The sequence below is a fragment of the Coturnix japonica genome, chromosome 2 (genome assembly GCF_001577835.2).
Source record: "Coturnix japonica isolate 7356 chromosome 2, Coturnix japonica 2.1, whole genome shotgun sequence".
NCBI classification, from domain to species: Eukaryota; Metazoa; Chordata; class Aves; order Galliformes; family Phasianidae; genus Coturnix; species Coturnix japonica.
In genome coordinates, this window is record NC_029517.1 from 45,120,145 (window position 1) to 45,138,723 (window position 18,579).

Genomic DNA, 18,579 nt, shown 5'->3' on the forward strand with positions numbered 1-18,579 from the left:
CCACACAAGGCCAAGAACCTCCTGGGCTGCCACCAGTTTGGTCACACAAAGGCTTGGTGACTGGCTTTCTGTTGGTGTGTGCAGATGGGGAGAAGGAGCATGTTCTCTCTTTCCATGTGGTTTCCCTGTCTTGGAAGCTGCATGGGCAACCCGAGGAGGAAAACGGGAAAGAGAAGTAGATTTCCCACTCTGAGCATTCAGCAGATGTACCCTGTCATCTCACTACAAGGTGCAGTGTGTGTCGAACATTATGAGCAAGGGCCCATGCAAATGACATGGGCATGAAAGAGCCCTGGCAAGAATAAATCTGTCGATGTACAGATGTTCCCCATTAATGTTATTGTTCAGCCTTGGTAGTTACGGTGAGAAGACAGCGGCTAGAACTTCCCACCTCCACCCCACCTCTCCCAGCTTTTCTCCCCACACCTCTTTGTCTTCGCTTAATTGGGTGCGATGGAACATTCTCCTTCTCTCCTCCTCTGTCTTTTTGAGACGTCCACCAGCCTTATGCCTTTAAACACAAATGATATCGATCCCTCCTCCCCCTTCTGCCAATCCCGGTTTGTCCCTATGATCCCTACGGTTCTATACGATTCTTTTCGCTCGGCATAAACAATTAAGGCGAGAAAGTAGCGGCCGCTCCTCCAAACTTCGCGCAGCCGGGACAGGAGCCGCGGGGCACGCAGAACTTCTGCGGGTCGGAAGCACGGACGGGGGGAGGGGAGGGGTGGGCTGAGCGGGAGAGAGAGCTCCGGCCCTGGAGCTATCGCCCCCCCGGAGGCAGCCCCGGGGCGGGAGGGGACGACCCCGGGGCTGCGGGGCTCTGCGGGGCGCTGCGGGAGGGGGGAGCGGAGCCCCGGCAGAGCACGGTGCGAGTGCTCCGAGTGGAAGTGCGGGCAGGGGGTGGGCAGGTGCGGGCACAGCCCGGCTGGCGCCTGCGTCCGAGCCCACCTCCGCCGACGGGAGGGAAACAAAGGCGGCGGGCGAGGCAGAGTTGCCCGTAAGTTGCGCGCCTCGCAGCCCTGACTCGCGGAGATAAATGGCAGAGATGGGGGCGCGCACTTAATCAGAGCTCCGGCTGCCTTCCGGCGGGTGCACCCCGCGGATCATTAGGTTAAATGGAGGACATTCGTGTCCTTCTCGAATCAATGCAATTATTGTCGGCGACGAGGACAACGATTGGAGTGGCAGCGCTAATTTTACCAACCCGCTATTAATTATGGTGTCCCCCACGCCTCAGCCGGCGTTTATAATGCGAGGAGGCGAGATGCTCCGGCTGCCGCTGTTTTAAAAGGAAAAGTTGGGAGCCGAGCGCGTGGAAAGTGTTAATCGGCAGCGGAGCAGCGGAGCCGCTCTGGGACGTCACTAGGACAGGGGTGAGGGACGTGGCGACGGCGCCGGGGGAGCGGAGGCACTGAGAGCTGCCGTCAGGTGCCTCACGCTGAGAAATGCGCTCGGCGGCTCCGCGCAGCGATCCGCGCAGAGAGCGGGAGGAGTGGAGCGCTGCCATGGCACTGCGAGGTGCTAGCCGAAGCCGGGCGTGATCGCAGGTAAAAACGTTCTCTCCTTGTTTTGGTGGTGATGCTGCCGTGCGTGTGTTGTGTGTACGTGTGTGTGCGGCTGCAGGGAGGAGGGGGCGGCGGGGTTATTTTCCCCCTTCGGAGCTGCGGCAGCAGCGAGGAGGCTGAGAACGAAGTACTGGAGGGAAGGGGAACTCCGTGTGATGGATCACTTGGCTCCGTGTGATCTTCGCCTGGGAAAAGGGGCAAATGTAATCTAACATATGTGTTATTTCTTGGGAAGGGGGTGCGCGTATGACAATCCGCGAGCACTAAGGTAAGGCACCGAATCAAACTTTCCGGCTTTTAAGACAAACTTTAAAAGGAATAGGATGTGACCTATACGAGCAGGAAAGTTTTCCCTCCACGCAGGAGTGCGCGGGGCTTCGCGCTCCCACGCAACACAGACTGGCTGTGAGCGGGGTCCGAGCGGATCCTCCTCGGACAGCCCCTGCCCGGCCCGCGGAGCTTTGTACGAAGGAAGACAGCAGCGCCCGGGGCGCGTCTTTTGCTTTTCTTCCCGAAAAGTTTGGGGTGAGCCGTGGGTGCGGGCTGGCCGTAGCCCTTTCGAGCCGAAAGTTGCTGGATGAAAAGAGCAAAGTGAGCCTATGAGGCCTTAATCGAGATTGTTCGCCAAGAGACTGAAGCTACCGAATCGTTATTTTACTCGTAGTTATAATTGCGTAAATGAATTAGCGGCACACGCTTAGGCAGCTGCTGTTTGTCACCTCGGCTCCAGACCCCTAGCACGGGGCCGTGCAGGGCACCGACAGCCCTAGTCCGGCCCGCAGCGCCGGGAGCATTCCGCCCCGGGGAGCTCTGCGGGCACCCCGCACTCCCTGCAGTGACACCTTACCGGGGGTTCCGGGTTAGTAATGCGTGGAGCTCCGTGGGGTTTGACAGCCGGTGTCAGAGTTGCTTGAAATCCCGAACGGGAAAACAAAGCAAACTAGGCTGAAAGAGCTTTGCCGAAGTCTCTTTCTTCAGCAAATTCCGTCGGGGAGATGTTTGCGGGAGTGGCAGAAGCCCTCGGAACGGGGAGGCGATGGGAGCGCAGATGTAGCAGAGCGGTGGCCGTAGAGCTGCCTCAGCGGGCGTCCCTGCGGACGTCCATCACCGCGCTGCCCCGGCCTGCTTCGCTGCCGCAGCGCTTCCACCACGTTCCGTGTTTGTACGATGCAATTCACATGAGCACTGGGTCGGGGTTCCGGAGAAGGAAGCACAGAGCCCGGAAGACGCGTTCAGTTCGGTTCTGTTTCCCAAATCCCTGTTCTGCTCCTCGCTGGGAGGGAAAACCTCCAGCCTGCCCGCTGATTGCGATGGGTTCACTCTCCCAAACTTTGTGCTGCGCCCTGAACTCCGGTGCAAGGGAAAGGAGCTCTGACAGGAAAGTATTTGCTCTGCACGGCACAGACGTGCGTTTCCCAAATGCTTACAGAGAGAGCCCACCGCATTCAGCGCCTTTCCTCGGGGCAGAACAACACTGCCTTGTTTATGCACACCGACCACAGAGGTTATTCTAAATCATTGCGGGGCTCTGGCACCAAAAATTCCGGATGAAATATGACTGCTTTTCCCGTCAACAAAAGGCGTTTATTACATTATTTGTAGGCTGAGAGTGAAGCGAGAGGTGAGTTGTAGGAAGGTGTAATGTCTGCTTTCAGTGTTTGAATAGGAAGGGGCTTTGTCGGTGAAGGTTTGGTTTGGGGTTTTGGTTTTTAATGAGTGCTTTCTAGGGAATACAGCTTGGAAGTGGCCCTGCAGCCCGGCTGCGGTGACAAATGACAAATAATCACGGTGATTAATACGGGAAAGTTGGGTGCAAGATGGGCGCAGAGTATTCGCGCGGTGCGGGGGCATTGAGAGACAACAGTGATATATAAATAGACGAGGGCCATAAATATTGAATTTCACCTCGTGTTTTAAAGTTTAATAGACTCATCTACATATCAAACCTATAGTGTCGTGCGGGCCGCTGCGCAGTTAACATCCGCGGTAGTATCAAAAATAAAAGGGAAGGGAAAAGGACATAAAGCAACCAACAACAGAACATCTCCCAAACTTCCAGCCTGGAGAACTGCGAGCACTTTTACAGGCGGTTCCCCGGCTCTCGGCTAATTATAGTGCTTCACCATGAGCCACTCTTGAGATAAGCGCAACTGTTCTCTTCCCCAGCACCGCGGGGTCCGACTGCGGGGTTGTAGCGAAGAGCCCCAGCGCCATTAGCCCGGGGTGCACTGAGCGGTGCTGAGCGCTGCGAGCAGAGAGCTGAGTTCGGCCAGAGAGGTGCGCACCGCATGGGCTGGGGCTGCTTGTAAATACCGACTGCAAGTGCTATTAGGTCCTGGGGCTGAGGGAGGAATAAATGAGCGACTCTGTCACAGAACCCCAATGGCAAAGTTACTGCTGTTCCCAAGGAGAAAGAGAAATTGGCAGCTCAGGTGAGGAAAGGATTGGAGTTCTCTCCCCCCTCCCCAAAATCAATACGGAATTCAGACCCGGTTATGAATGCCGTTTCCTTGCTGCTCTCCACTCGACTCTCCTGAGCTGTCAGCGCAATTTGCATGTGCTGCATCTGATAGCCTTTATTTGCAAACACTCCAAAGCGCCATAAAGAGCCGCGCTCTGTAGTCTAACTCCGTGCGAGAAGTACTATTTTCATCTGTAAATTAAAGCAATTACGCAGCAGATATTATATTATGTGTACTGTGGTCTCCAGATAGTCATCAATCACCCTCAATCGAGCTGTCAGTGTGGGCAGATTCGTTTCTGGGAGGCAGTCTTCCAGCTGGGGAGAAGAAGAGAACATCATCATTAATTAGAGTGTGACCCTGGGGCTATTCACATGTCTGAACCCGGGAATCTCTCTGAGCAAGTCTGCACACCGCGCTGCAGCTCTCAGCGCTCCGGCAGCCACCGCTCGGCCCGGCCCGGCCCGGCCCAGCAACCACAGCTGGGAGCCTCCGTTGGGGCCGCTCCGCGGGGCGGCAGCACGGAGCCGGCCCCTGGGGCTGCGGGGCACGACCGGAGGAGCGGGGGGCTCCGGGCCTCGGCTGTTCCCCTCTCTCGGGTGAGAGGTGTTGGCTCTGAGCTTGGAGAGGAGCAGCGCTTGGCTCCTGGGGCTGCACCCGCTCCTTGCACCCCTGCTCTGCACCCTCCCTCCGAACCCCCCTCCCCTTCGCCGAATGCTTTTCCGACGGCTTCCGAGGGGTTTTAAGGCAAGAATTCCCTCTCTTCAGTCGGTGCCCGGAACGCGCTGGCGGGGTTTTTTACCTGTAATCACACGTCGGGAAGAGAGGCTGGAAAAAGAAGGCAGGGCCGTATGTCACGGGCTTTATTGGCAGCGCTAGCGCTAATTTTAACTGTTGATTAAATCTTAAATGAAGACTCAGTCGTGTGTCCCTTCATATGTCTTGTTTGTAATTGAGACTAATTATTACCGTGGGGTGGGAAGAAGCAGCTGCTCATTAATTAATTTCTAATTAAAAGTGCATCCCAGCCCTTCAGTGAGGAAGGAGAGTAGGGGCCAACCTTAGCTGATACAACATTTATCCTTCCGATTAAACCTATTCTTTCCTCACCCGCCATTCCCCCCTCCCCGGCCCTGAAATACACCGAAAACAGAACTGCCCTCAACTTCGGCCCCCGCTGGGCTGAGAGATGCGGGTGGTTCTGTCCAAAGGCTCCGGACACTGAGTGTCACACTTCGGGGCCGGTTGATGTGAATGGGGTTTACGTGACGTCAGAGGCTCGGCTCGTTCCTAGCAGCACGCTGCTGACGCGGTGTGTTTGCTCTATTCTCCCCCCATTGCCCCCCTTTCTTTTCCCGTGGGTGCAAAATATGTATCTCTGCCGTTTGCCAGCCCCGGAGCCCCCATGTAACAACTCTCCGTGCTGTAGATGAGGAGGGGAACATGCTACAGTTTTGACACATCCTATTTTCTTTCTTTCCTTCTTTCTTTTCCTCACTTCGGTAAAAAGAAAAGTTTACATTTTCATGGAAATAAATAAACTGTGGTTTTCTGCTTCGTCTTCTAAGCATCTAGGGAGCTGCGGTTCCCAATCAGTCGGTACAATAGAGCAGAGCACGGCTGCCCTAGCGTGCAGATCAGACGTCTCGCCTTGTTTCTAGATCACCGGGAGCCTCTGGACCATGTCCTACCCGCAGTTCGGCTACCCCTATTCCTCCGCGCCCCAGGTAAGGCTGCTGCCTCCCAGCGCTCCATTGAGCCTCTCTCATTATCGATCTCTTCCTCTCGGGGCCAGGAGCTGCAGCGATCCCTCCCTAGCATGGGGGAGCGTGAAACTCTTGGTTTCACTGGGAGCTCTTTGATCCCAGCGCCTGCCAGAGCCTCAACTTACATCTTGCGTTAAAACGGGGTTTGGGTGCTTAGGGATGATGGCGATGCGTGGGGCAGAAATACAGAGCAGAGGGCGGGGAGAAGGGAGCGGGAGAGACCCCCACCTGCTCTCCCACAGAAGTGCTATTTCCATTCCCCAGGGAATTTACCAATTAAAGGAGAACGTAGCAAGGGCCGAGGTGCGGGAACATAATGGGATACCCGAACCCAGCAGGTTAATGACAGATGCGTGCGTGGCCGCCGCAAATCTGCAGTCTGAATAAATATGCATGAGTGATCTGGAGGGGGAGTGGGGGGGGGGGGGAAGCTGCAGTAACGCAGATGGGCAGCATTGTGCTGCAGGAGGAGAAAGCGGTGTAAAGCCCCTGTTGGTTGAGCGCACTTCAAAGTTGGGTTGAAGGAGCGGTGAGTTACGGAGGCTCCATGCACTCAGTCACGGGGAGTTTGTTTACGGTTGGTGGATGATGTATCATTCTATATAGACATGTGTTAAACTTATGCTCGCAGAACGTTCTCAAGCAAAACAGTGGGGAATAAGTTTCGGGGGGAAGGTCGGGGGGGGAGAACACCCCAACTCTGAGACTTCGTAACCCCAAAGCTTACACCCCCAAAGCTTATACCTTATACTCCAAAGCCGAGCACGGGGCGCTGACACCCCCCGGCCCGCTATCCCCGCAGTTCCTGATGAGCACCAACTCCCTGACGCCCTGCTGCGAGTCCGGCGGCCGCACGCTGCCCGAGTCGGGCCCGGCCGCTCCAGCACAGACTCCGGTCTATTGTCCCGTCTACGAGAGCCGCCTGCTCGCCACCGCCCGCCACGAGCTCAACTCCGCCGCCGCTCTGGGGGTCTACGGCGGCCCCTACGGCGGCCCCCAGGGCTACGGGAACTACGTGACCTACGGCACCGAGGCGCCCGCCTTCTACTCGCTGGTAAGCGGGGTGGGGGGCAGGCAGCGAACGGCCGCCGCTCCCTCCTCGGCACTGCCCGAGAGCGGGGGGCTGAGGGCGGTGGGGTGTCTCTTGCAGAACACTTTGGAGGCGAAGGACGGCGGAGGCTCTGCGCATGCTGGTATCTCCCCTGCGGCTGCTTACTACCCCTACGAGCACAGCCTCAGCCAGTACCAGTACGACAGGTAAGCGGCCCCCCCACCACGGGTCCTCGCTGACCTCTTTGCCGAACGTCGGCGGCCGTCTGTTCGTCCCAATGCTTCCACCGCCGCGGCCCTCGGGGCCCATCGGGCGGTGGTGACCTTTGCTGGAGGGTGTGCGTTAAATATTGAGCTGTGATGTCTCCCACGTCAGGGTTTTTACAGTGTCAGGAACAAAAGGGTGGTGGTGTGTGTGGGGCGGTTGGTGGTGCTAATAAAAGGGGCAAAAGGAAATAAATAGATTTCTATTCCCAGTTTTCTATTCCCAGTTACACCCTGGGGTCACCCAGACGTGTGCTGACTTCACGGCCATTAAAGGCAGGCGTTGGCCCTACTTCCCCCATAAGCTCCGCAGGCATCCTCACCTTTTCTCAGCCTCTGGGATGGAGCCGTCCGTACCGGGTGCCCACTCCCTGCCCGCCCCATCGGGCCGGGCCCGGGGATCCAACGTGACGCTGTGCTCGCAGGTACGGGGCGATGGACGGCGGCACGAGGCGGAAGAATGCCACCCGGGAGACCACGAGCACGCTGAAGGCCTGGCTGCAGGAGCACCGCAAGAACCCCTACCCCACCAAGGGCGAGAAGATCATGCTGGCCATCATCACCAAGATGACCCTCACCCAGGTCTCCACCTGGTTCGCCAACGCGCGGCGGCGGCTCAAGAAGGAGAACAAGATGACCTGGCCGCCTCGGAACAAGTGCTCAGACGAGAAGCGGCCCTACGAAGAGGAGGAGGAGGAGGAGGAGGAATGCTCGCAGGAAGACGCCATGAAGAGCGAGAAGGCCGAGGGTACCCTGCTAGGAGCGGGCACTTAGCGGCTCGGCCGCGGGGGCTCGGCCGCCGGCTTTCCCTTGGGGGGCCGCGCCCCCGCGGCCTCGGGCCTCGCTGTCGGGGCGCCCGGGGGCAGCGCGGCCGCCCGTGACAGTGTGTCTTGTTTTTGCCGTCCCCTCCCCCGCCCCCACCCGCAGAGCCCACGGGCAAGGAGGAGAAGGAGCTAGAGCTCAGCGACCTGGAGGATTTGGACGCCGCCGAGTCGGAGAGCTCCGAGTGCGAGATGAGGCGGCCCTTCCCGCACCCGCATCCTCACCCGCTGCCGGGCGGCGGCCCCCCGCCCCGCTCCACCGAGCCCCCCGCCGCCGCCGCCGAGGACGAGGAGGAGGAGGCGGTGGAGCTCCGGGCCCGCGGCTGCCTGAAGCCGGCGGCGGAGGAGTGCGAGGCGACCCTGCTCGGAGCTCGGCCGCGCGGCTGCGAGGCCAAGCTGTGCTTCCCGCAGGGCCAGCCGCTGCTGGAGGCCAAGCCCCGCATCTGGTCCCTGGCTCACACCGCCACCTCCCTCAACCAGGCCGAGTACCCCTCCTGCATGCTGAAGCGGCCGGGGGGATCGGCCGCCGCCGCCGTCTCCGCCCCGGTTAACGTCATGGACCGGCATCAGGATTCGCCGGTCACTAACCTCAGGAACTGGGTGGACGGGGTGTTTCACGACCCGCTGTTCAGGCACAGTACTTTGAACCAAGCCTTGAGCAACACCACGGTGTCCTGGGCCACCACCAAAGGAGCCATTCTGGAAACGGGCGCCTTGGGACGCTCGGTGGGCAATGGTGCCAACGTGCTTAAGGGGCAGCTGGCCAACCTGGCCCACCAGGACTCGAGCAAAGAGTTTCTCGCCTTTCCCAAAGCAGGGAGCAAAATGTTTTGCTCCTAACGGCCCCCCGAGGGGCAAAGAACTTCCCCGCGCTGGAAGAGTCGTGTACACTGAAAAGAAACTCGCGAGAGTTGAAATATAAAACTTTTTCCTTTATTATTATATTTTTTTTTTCTAACAACCGAAACGAGGATTTAACGTTCAGTTCGCTCAGCTCAACAGACAGACACTGCTGTTCTGAAGAATTACTTTCTCCTGGCTGCGACTTTAAAGGGATCAGTGTCGTGAGAGTTATTTAATTCCATGTCCCAAAGCACGTACTATAGCGTAGACCTACTTAACAAAGTTTACATCCGAAAGTTTACAGACGAGAAATTTTAATTCAGTTTTAATTTAAGGCATGCAGACATTAGTTATAAAGACTTTTCGAGAGTTTTTCCTCCTGATTTCCTTGTTAGCATATAATTCACAAACAGCACTTCCACTAAGTTTACACCTACTGCACAAATTTATCTTGACAAAAAAAAAAAAATATGTTAAAGGGTATGTTCACTCCAATAAATTGTCTGTTTCAGAGGTACCACGCGTGCTGGCGTTTTGCATCGTGTAAACATGTTTCAGGTTTCAAAACTCCCTGCTCGCTCGGAAGACTGGCAAGACGCTGCCCACAGCGCCCGACAACGGAGCCCCCAGCCCTCTGCCGGGGTGGTCACCCGGCCTCAGTACCGGGATAAACGTCGCCCGCGCCGCAAAAGGGGCGAGAGGCGCCTCCTGGGCCGCCGGTGTCGCGGTGCTGCCGGCCGGGGCGCAGCAGCCCGAGCCCATCGGTCACTCCATCAGCGGGCAGGGGTTCCCCCGAAACGGCCCGGCTATGCCGCGGCGTCTCTTCCTCCTCCACGGTGCACGGAGCGATTGATTCACGTGGAAAATTTGATCTTTTAAACAACCGTTTTAGCTTTCCAGCTCTTCTGCCAGTATGGAGAATCGCTGATCCTCCATGAATATTTCAGCACTTCAGGACAGATGCTTTACCGTTTTGACATTAAATAGAGTGCAGCCAACAAAAAGAGAGAGAGAGAGAGAGAAAGCGCTCTCGATGTGTGATTCAGGAGCACTCGCAGCCAATTTACCATTTAGATAACAGCCGTTTAAAAGATTTCCCTTACTCTTCCCCTAAATTGGAGCAAACTTTTCCCGACCCTCGTACCGGGAGAGAGGGAGAACTGCCGGAAAGAAGCTACCAGCCAGTGGCAGCCCCCGACTTGCCTACACCGGGGCCCAGACCCCCGGGCTGTCGCTCTCGGCGTTACGGGGGGAGAGTGAAAGAGCCTGAAGGACCGAGGTGACACCGAACAAGCTGAAGAGCCCTTCTGTCCTCGCCCACCCCCTCCCGCCCGAAATAAATAGCTAAACGGGAATGCAGCCCGGGGGATATACAAGTATATATTAAAGGCGACGATAAATGCGGCCGAGGCGGCACCCAGCCGAAACAGAACATCCTCCAGCCCTCAAAGTTTCTAGCGAGACCTGTTAGTGCAAGGACTGAATACAGGAATCCGGGTGCGGAGATCAGATCAAGCCCTTCCCCTCTCTGCGAGCAGCCGTAATTGGATTGTATCCAGTCATATTCCCTGTCATTGTATTGACTTTCGCTCTCTTGGATGATATTATCGAGATCACTGAACCCCTCTGCTGATCTGGCTGTCAAAAGGCTCAGACAGGAGCCCCCGGCCTGGAAAACGTGCATCAGCCAAGATAATTTGAAGTGAAATTTTCATTTTGACAGTAAACCCCTCAATTTCTAAAGGCTCTGCACCCGGAGAGCTCGGTGGCAGGGGGAGGCTTTACAGAAAGCCACGTCTTAAACTGAAAAGGGCAAAAGAACTCGAATTAGTTGTAATAGATAAAAGGGCAAAAATAAAGAGTCAAGGGTACTTGACAGTAATAGCGAAAGTGGAGTCTCCGGGGAGCCGCGATCTCAGCTAAAGGCTGGGCCGGCAGGAATTTTAATGCAGCCGGGGCGGCCGGCGAGCTTTGCCTCTGAAACCCTTTAGACAAAGCAAATTATTTTCAGCCCAACTAAAGGAGGTGGGGATGAAGGAGGGAAGGGAGGAAAGGCGAACGGCCAAGCTGCCCTCGAGCCATTGGTGGCGGCCGGCGGGACTGGGGGGAAAGGCTGAGTGCAGCGAGGGGTGGGGGGGAAGGGAGTGATGTTACAGAGGTGAAAAGCCGGAAGGTTTGCGTTCATGCGAACACCGGACGGGGTGGCACCGGCTTTCCCGGTGGCTTTCAGCAAGTCCCGAAGAGCTGCCGGGCTGCGCACCGGGCAGCTGGCGGGAGGGTCGTAAATCGCTGCGGAGAGGAGTCGGCGTGGTCAGCAGAGTTTGGTCAGGCCGTGGTCTGGGGGGCAGCTCCTCCCTTAAGATGAAGGTGATGAAACCGTAGGCAACGCACAGGCATGCGGAAATATGTCAAGCAGAGAGAGAGAATCGGACCAGACTTTCATCTCTTCCTTATCATTGTCGTTACAGAGCAAGTTTGAGTAAGTTTACGCTTGTTACATAACATGTCCAGATCCCTCTGACCAACGGGACTGGCTGCCTATTCAGTAATGTAGGTGGACGTGTGCGTGGCACCCACGCTCACGCCAAAATGTTGCCTGCGTGAGAGGAGACTGCGGGAGTGATAGGGGAAGGAACGCAGTATCTCACTTCGGCACACGAAGTTTACCTATAGATCAACAGTCAAATGCAATGCTCTTTCAAGAAGGTTTTTAAAAGTCTCAACAAAAGAGTGTGAGAAATTAATTTTGCCCTTTGACTCAATGGCACAAGTCGAAAATCAGGGCTTTAGACGAGGCTGCGGGGCTGAAAGGGAAATACACGCTGCTCAAGCGGTTGCACAAAGCAGGAATAAAAAGGCAGGCTGAGCGAGAGAGAGAAGCGGAAAAAAAAAATCATAGAGAAACGGCTTGAAACTGAGAGACTCTAAATCATTCAGCCATGGCAAATTCAAACACACAAAGGAGGGGATGCTAAATTAACAGTGCTTTTTACATAGAGCCCAAATAAAACTGTAATCAGCGACGCGTTACTTTTCATTAAGCGAGTTTGACAGCAGCATATTCAGCCTCGACAAGGGAACAGGAGCGAAGAAATATACGGCTCTCCCAGCCCGAGTCATAAGATAATTCCTTAAGCTCCATTAACAACTCTTAGCCGCAGGAAATGGGCTCCCTGAAAACATCTCCAAATCTAAAAGCTTTATCGACCTCTCAAACCTCTGCTGATGGTTCTATTTTTTTTATTAAAAAAAAAACTTAGAGGCGAGACGTCCAGCAAGGTAATAGACTTTGACACAACACCTTCTTAACTAGAGTGAGAGAGGCAGGAAAAATGAGACCTTAAATGATATTTAAAAGGCAGCCAATTAAGATTTAAAATGATTGTCTCCTGAGATTATGCATGCGATTTATGTCATCTACTTTTTTCCCCAGGCGTGCATGCAAAATTGCAATGGGGCATGCTGCCCTTTCCTTAAATAACAACAACAACAACAACAACAAAGGAGTAGCAATTAGCAATTGTAAGTGTTAATTTAGGGAAAGGTTGGTGCTTTGTTAATCTGATTATAGAGCACCTTGCAATGGCCATCTTATTTATAGATGTCTAATTAAAAGACAACTAAAACATTACATCCTTTATCCGTTAATGTTTAGGAGCACTTTTCATTCCTAATTCACTTTGCACTATTAAAACGATGTGACCAGGTCATCATCACAGAACCCAGTGATACTTCCCATCAGCCACACAAAGAGAAGCGTTCAAGAAGCGTTCAAGAAGAGCCTTGGTAAGAGCTCATACATTATATATTTTAATGATATAATGGGTTGGAAGGAAACTCTGACTTACTACAGTCTTTTTGATATACATTTACCTTTTCCATTTAAATCTGACCTTCAAATAATATGTGTGAGAGAGTGTATGCAGTTAAATGCCAAGAAAAGAGGTAATGCTCACACTGTAGCATTTCACGCAGAAAAACTGGAAAATGCAAGAAAGTACCATAAGCCATAGATTTTGTAAAGGATCAGAAACTGTTTCCGCGAGTTTGATTTGTAGCTGAATGGGGAGAAATAGGATCAAATACCACTCAGTTTTGGCCAGCGTGTTTAGGCCCTCCCTTAGACGGAGTTAAAATTGGCTCAGTCGAGCTTGAATCTGGGTCCTCCGTCTCTTGAGATTTTTGCATGTACCTTTGCATAGGAAAAATGAAAGAATAAGGAACGCTAATGACAAAATTACATGTTTTCATTTGCTTGATAAGAAGTGTAATTCTTGTGCTTCATCTTCAGGAGGAAGCTGTTTTTCGTGGACATGCTCATGGCACATCACAGATCCTAGAAGTGTGACATATGGTATCAATTCCTCCTATGTGTGAGGATGTTTTAACTCATATTTAATGTCAAAGAGGCTGAGAAGTGCTTAGGACTTGTGAAAAGGGTTCCAGTCATACTCCTTGTCAAGTTGCATCACTGCAGAAAATAATTCCAGGCTTCTGGTCCTCCAAAAAGCAGTTTTAATACACACATGCACTACATAGGTCAGAGAGTGTTTTAATACCCAGGAAGTCAGTCTCCCATACTGTGTAACTATCCATCAAAGTCTTCGCTTGGTCAAGAACCTGAAGATACATTCAACATACCCTGAAAAAGTGAAAGGAAACATGGAAGCATTTCAAAAGCAAAAGATGAAAATTGGTTCCCTGTGTCCCCCCATCCTATTGAGAAATGGACATGGAAGAAAGGAGGAAGCCTCCATGCAAGTTGGAGTGAGTGTACATATGATAGCAAGTCCCACTGATATTCTTTCCACAGTGTGGAACAGAGTCTGAGCATAAGTGCTGCACCTCGCCTACTCAAGAGCTATTTTCTGTCCATTCTAGTTTAAGGAGAGCATGAAAAAGAAGGAAAGAAATGTCTTGAAGGAAATTATTCTCTTTATGTTCTCCCTTTTTCCTCTAACATGAATATGTGAAAAATATTTTTTTTCTTATTGGTTTGTCTGGATACAAATGTGAGTGTAAAAATCCTTTCTCTTCTCAGTCTTATCTTTATTTTCTTTCTCCATATAAGCATGTGATAGTTTACATTTTGAACTGAAGGTATTTTTGTTGCAGTTGGCATTTTGTCACTTGTTTCCATAGGATCATAATCAGGTCTTTTCTCAAAGAACACCTCAAAATTTGTTTCTGAAATCCTGCCAAAGGTGACAATGGCGATCAAATGGGACTGAGAAAACACTTATCTACAACATTGTTCCTTTAATTCATTTGATATCTATGGAATGTTAAAAGCCAAAAAATAATTTAAAACAATTTCCTATATGTATTCTATTGTGAAACAGCATTAATACTTGTGAACACAAAACACTTGCTGGAAAATAAAGCTGAAAATTCGAATCAGTGCTCAGGCTCTCTTCTTATGGCTTCAGATCTGCTATGTCAAAAGCAGGTGGGTCTTTTCAAGCTTTGTCCTGTGTCGTGGTATATCCTGACACTGAAAGTCAAATACTTGTAATATTCTGCTAAGTTATTCCTAGTAAGTTCTGTTGCCCTCAGTCTGAAGGTGCTCAACCAGTCAACAAAGCTGATTGTATTACTGCTTCCACTAGGGAAAAATATATGAAGTGTATAAAAGGGGTTCTAGGGAGTCCTTTGTTACTAGGATTCTTTTTCTTCCCTGGAAATGGGAAAGATGACCAAAGCCCTTGCATAGGATATACAAGCCATGGCATAATGTTTTTCCTTCTGTACTGGTTTGGTTACAGAACACAAACAAGAATACTGAATGTGACAGTGATATAATCTAAGCCAGCCCTGATGACTTTAGTTGTTGGCAGCAATGTGAACACAACATTTTAATTCTGAAGTTTCATGCCTTCAGTTGCCCTCATTCTGAACATACCATCATCTTCTAACTGACCTTGTGTGACCTTACCAGACAGCAGGAAAGATCCCTGTGCATCAAGCTGACTGGAGTAAAACCCCTGTTGACACATTTCTTGCATGTAAACCTGGGGCTTTGCAGCAATCACAATGCACTTGAAGGAATCTCATGCTGTTTAACTGTTTTCAGTTAAGGATTTTAGGCCCACAAATGGAGTGCCTCACTGACGTAGGCCGGTTCAAGTTATGTTACTTCTGTATTAAATTGAAGTAAGAGGAATCAACTAATGTAGAGATCAGAAGCTGGATTCCCAGACTTACTGCTGGGCTTACTTTCACACATTACCACTAAGACTTTCTTCTCTCATGCTAGCACAGGAGAGATAAACATCAAGAACAGTTTAGCTTTCATCTTTTTTCATGTGGAGGAATGCAAGACATCTGTTGGTTGGGAGATCTGTGAAGGAAAGGACATTTGCTGTTTTCCTGTCTCCTGCCACACAGGCTAGTCAGTAGAAAGCTTCCAGATACAGCTGCTGCCTTGCTATGTATGAATCTTTGCTCTTTCTTTGTCTGAATTGTTTATTTTCCAAATAAAATGAAAGAGAAAGAAAAGTCATGAAAGAAGAAAAATCCTTTACTAAAACCAAGAACCACAAACACAAGCTCACATCTACTGTTGTAGACTGGAGGCATTGTCATTACTGGGCTGAGATTGGCAATTGAATCAACTGTGCGATAGAAAGGTAGCCTGGGAATGGTCACAACACCTCCGTTCTACTCATTTCACAACATAAAACATTGCCATAAGTCATTCAAATAAAATGAAGGACTGCTACGAAGATGGGTGCAGAGAGATGGCTCTTTTAGGCACACCTCTTTTTATCTGCTATGCCCCATGGGTTGGTGCTTTTAAGCAGCTGGGACTTTAGATGACCAGGAGAATGTGTTGGGAAATATTATTATAAGGACCTGATGACTGCAGTCACAGATGTTGCTGACTGGTAGAAAAATAACTACCAACAGGACAATGTTAAGAAGAGGATGTAATAAAGCATTTTATTTTCATTTTCATTTTGTTGCTTTTTTAACTACTATAAATTCTTCAGGCACCAAGATGTAAGGAGACAGGGTTCTCAGCCTTCATTGTGACTTATCCTGATTAATGCATTGCCAGAAGGAAGTCATATATTAATTGTTTGTGATCTGGAAAAGGATAAGGTCCTGACTTTGCATATGTTACCAAACTCAGTCAGTTTATGTCGTGTTAAAGGCAGGCTTTGGCACGGCTTTCACCAGTGAGATTTCCTGAGCCAAAAAAGGATGTGTGGCCACAATTACTGCATTCAGCTTCAAACGAAGGATATCTCCTCCTTCAAAGCTGGAGGAGAGTGAATCCACTTTCAAGAGTGGGATAAAAATGGAATATTCGTGAGTCTAGTATTACCAAATCTTTTTTTTCTTTTTTTCTTTCTTTTTTTTTTTTTTTCTTCAGTAACCTATTACAGCAATAATTTAAGAAACAGAATTGTTTAGTCACTGAACTCTGCCAGAGACAATATATACTCTTAATCAGTAACACATTTTCTAACAGCTTCAGCAATGACAGGCTTCCATATGTTTTGGGGGTTTGAATTAAAGGCTAGGCAGTTCTCTGAGAAGCTGCCCATTTTGCTGCCATCAATTTAAAGCTATATCTGATGCACATTTTACTGTCTGCTACTGCTACACTCTTATGTGATTAAGAATCACGGGAAGGGAGCATATGAACAGGAGGGGGAAAGGCGGTTTATGAGAGTGTATAGTGATAGAACAAGGGGGAATGGTTTTAAACTGAGACAGGGGAGGTTTGGGTTAGGTATTAGGCAGAAGTTTTTCACACAGAGGGTGGTGATGCACCAGAACAGATTGTCCAAGGAGGCTGTGGATGCCCCATCCCTGAAGGCATTCAAGGCCAGGCTGGATATGGCTCTGGGCAGCCTGGTCTGTTGGTTGGTGACCCTGTACATAGCAGGGGGCTAAAACTGGGTTATCACTGTGGTCTTTTCAACCCAGGCCATTCTATGATTCTATGATTAAGTAGGTCTTTTACATCTCTTAAATATATAATATTGTGGAAAACCTTTGTTTAGATTGGGGTAGGGCACCCCTTCCCTTCTTTGTTCCCTTGTGAGGTCCTTTCAAGGATATGTCACCCATCGTGTTAAAAAATGATAACCTTGTTTAGACATAGCACTAAATTCAGACTCAGGCTTGGTGTATTTTTTGGTTTGTTTTTGTTTTTAATTAAAAACCTGAATTTTCTGATTAAAGCAATTGGCAATTATGCAAACTGCCTCTCCATGAAATTTGCTTAAAAATTCCAGAAGCTCAGTATTCTGTTCCTCTTAGACGCTGATTTTCCCTCCGTGTTGCTCCTGGTCATCAGACCTTGGTTCTGTTTTTTTGCAGAAGAAGTAAAGATCACAGATGCTGCCTTCTCTTAAACCATGGGTGTCTGACCTTTTGGCTTGCCTGATCTGCATTGAGTGAAGAGGAATGGTCCAAATTCCAACATGTATAATGTAGTTAATCTGTATAAGTAACAAAAACTTCTTTATTTTTTAATATTTTCTTATTAAAAAATAAACAAAATTGGACAACAAAAAAGATAAAATATTTGGCCTTAGTTTTGTGAAACTAATGTACAGGTAGGTTAAAACATAGCAAAAATTACTTGATTTTTACCTTGAAGATGTGTGTCTAACTCATTTAAATAAGCAATCAAATCCACCAAGAATGCAAAATCTTTAAGCCAATTTTCATCTTCAAGTTCAGGCACAAATTTTCCTCTTGATTCCATAAATGGCTTCATTTCATTTCACAAAACATCCAGTCTCTTTAGCATTTTACCCTGCCACAGCCTCCTTACTTTAGGAAAGTAAACAGTGTTCCCATAACCAACACCCACACTTTTAAGGAACTCCTGCAACTGACAGAAGCACTGATCAAATACATATCACAAAACTTGACCAAGCATGTGGCAGGAGTGAGAGGTAGAGTTAGCACTGTGGGAAAGCTGCATGATTAATTACTCACAGTACTTTCTAGAACCTAATGCAGTTCTGGTAATGTCAATTTTTTTCATTACCACAACTATTCATATTGATTAAATTAGGCAAACAAAACAAAACAAAGCATAAAACCCCCAAACACTAGTTATAGATATGCACTTATCTTTGAAAATACAAGTAAAATTGTATCTGCTGGATGTACCAAAGCGTCAGGTTTTTTTCTCATTCTTTTAGTGTAAATAAATGAGCTCATCCCCTTGTGGACAAACATCATCAAAAACTAAGCAACTAACAACTAGTTAAGCTGCACATTTCAGCTATGATAAAATTCAGTGCTTTTCATTTATTTTTAATAAATCTAAATGTGACATAGGACAAAAACTATCTGTATACTTTAATACATATGGACAGACACATACATTTACAAAACTTCCTTAAGTAGTTTTCTCGTCTTCTTTCGAAGTCCCGAAAGGATTCAAATGACATATGGCAAGAATTCTCTTAAGGTAGTCGTAAAGGAAAACTCAGTGGAAGGAAATACATGGTTATTGACTGTAAGAACAGAGGTCCCCGGTGAGACTGTTGTGGATAGTCAGTTCATGCTGAAATGGGTTTGTATTTCTTCTAATCTTTTTTCCCTATTTTGCATGAAATGTGTGCTTTTCATATTAAAATAAATATGAGGTATGTGAACATTTTCTGCATATTGGTCTTGAAAACAGAATTAGAGTGAAAATTCCTACTTCTACACTTAGCATTGTGTATTAAAAAAATACTTTTCAATCAGCAGCTCCCAAAATTGTAACTGAGATACAAATTTAATTCAGTCACCAATAGTCACTTTGCTGCCTAAGGCAAAGACACTGGAT

General features: G+C 49.7%; 1 protein-coding gene and 1 long non-coding RNA gene across 3 annotated transcripts; both read left to right on the forward strand.

The window, feature by feature from the left end:
- The first annotated feature begins 478 nt into the window (after positions 1 to 478).
- Positions 479 to 9,289, forward strand: IRX4 (iroquois homeobox 4). 2 transcript variants are annotated; one of them, XM_015854288.2, is made up of 6 exons: positions 479 to 1,550; positions 5,599 to 5,757; positions 6,599 to 6,850; positions 6,947 to 7,053; positions 7,536 to 7,858; positions 8,038 to 9,289. In XM_015854288.2, exons 2-6 carry the CDS (start codon positions 5,713 to 5,715, stop codon positions 8,769 to 8,771), a joined length of 1,461 nt encoding a protein of 486 aa, XP_015709774.1. In that variant the 5' UTR covers positions 479 to 1,550; positions 5,599 to 5,712; the 3' UTR covers positions 8,772 to 9,289. The 2 variants fall into 2 exon arrangements, with proteins under 2 accessions (XP_015709774.1, XP_015709776.1); XM_015854290.2 differs by having other exon boundaries at positions 5,692 to 5,757.
- Positions 9,290 to 10,929: 1,640 nt separating this feature from the next.
- On the forward strand, positions 10,930 to 14,171 carry LOC116652889. Its single transcript, XR_004306079.1, has 2 exons — positions 10,930 to 12,560; positions 13,066 to 14,171. It is a non-coding gene; the product is annotated as an uncharacterized LOC116652889 (long non-coding RNA).
- Positions 14,172 to 18,579: the final 4,408 nt, after the last annotated feature.

Coding starts and splice junctions, on each gene's coding strand:
- IRX4 (XM_015854288.2), top strand. CDS start 5,713: ATGTCCTACCCGCAGTTCGGCTACCCCTATTCCTCCGCGCCCCAG. Junction 5,758..6,598: donor CCTATTCCTCCGCGCCCCAG/GTAAGGCTGCTG, acceptor CTATCCCCGCAG/TTCCTGATGAGCACCAACTC. Junction 7,054..7,535: donor AGCCAGTACCAGTACGACAG/GTAAGCGGCCCC, acceptor CTGTGCTCGCAG/GTACGGGGCGATGGACGGCG.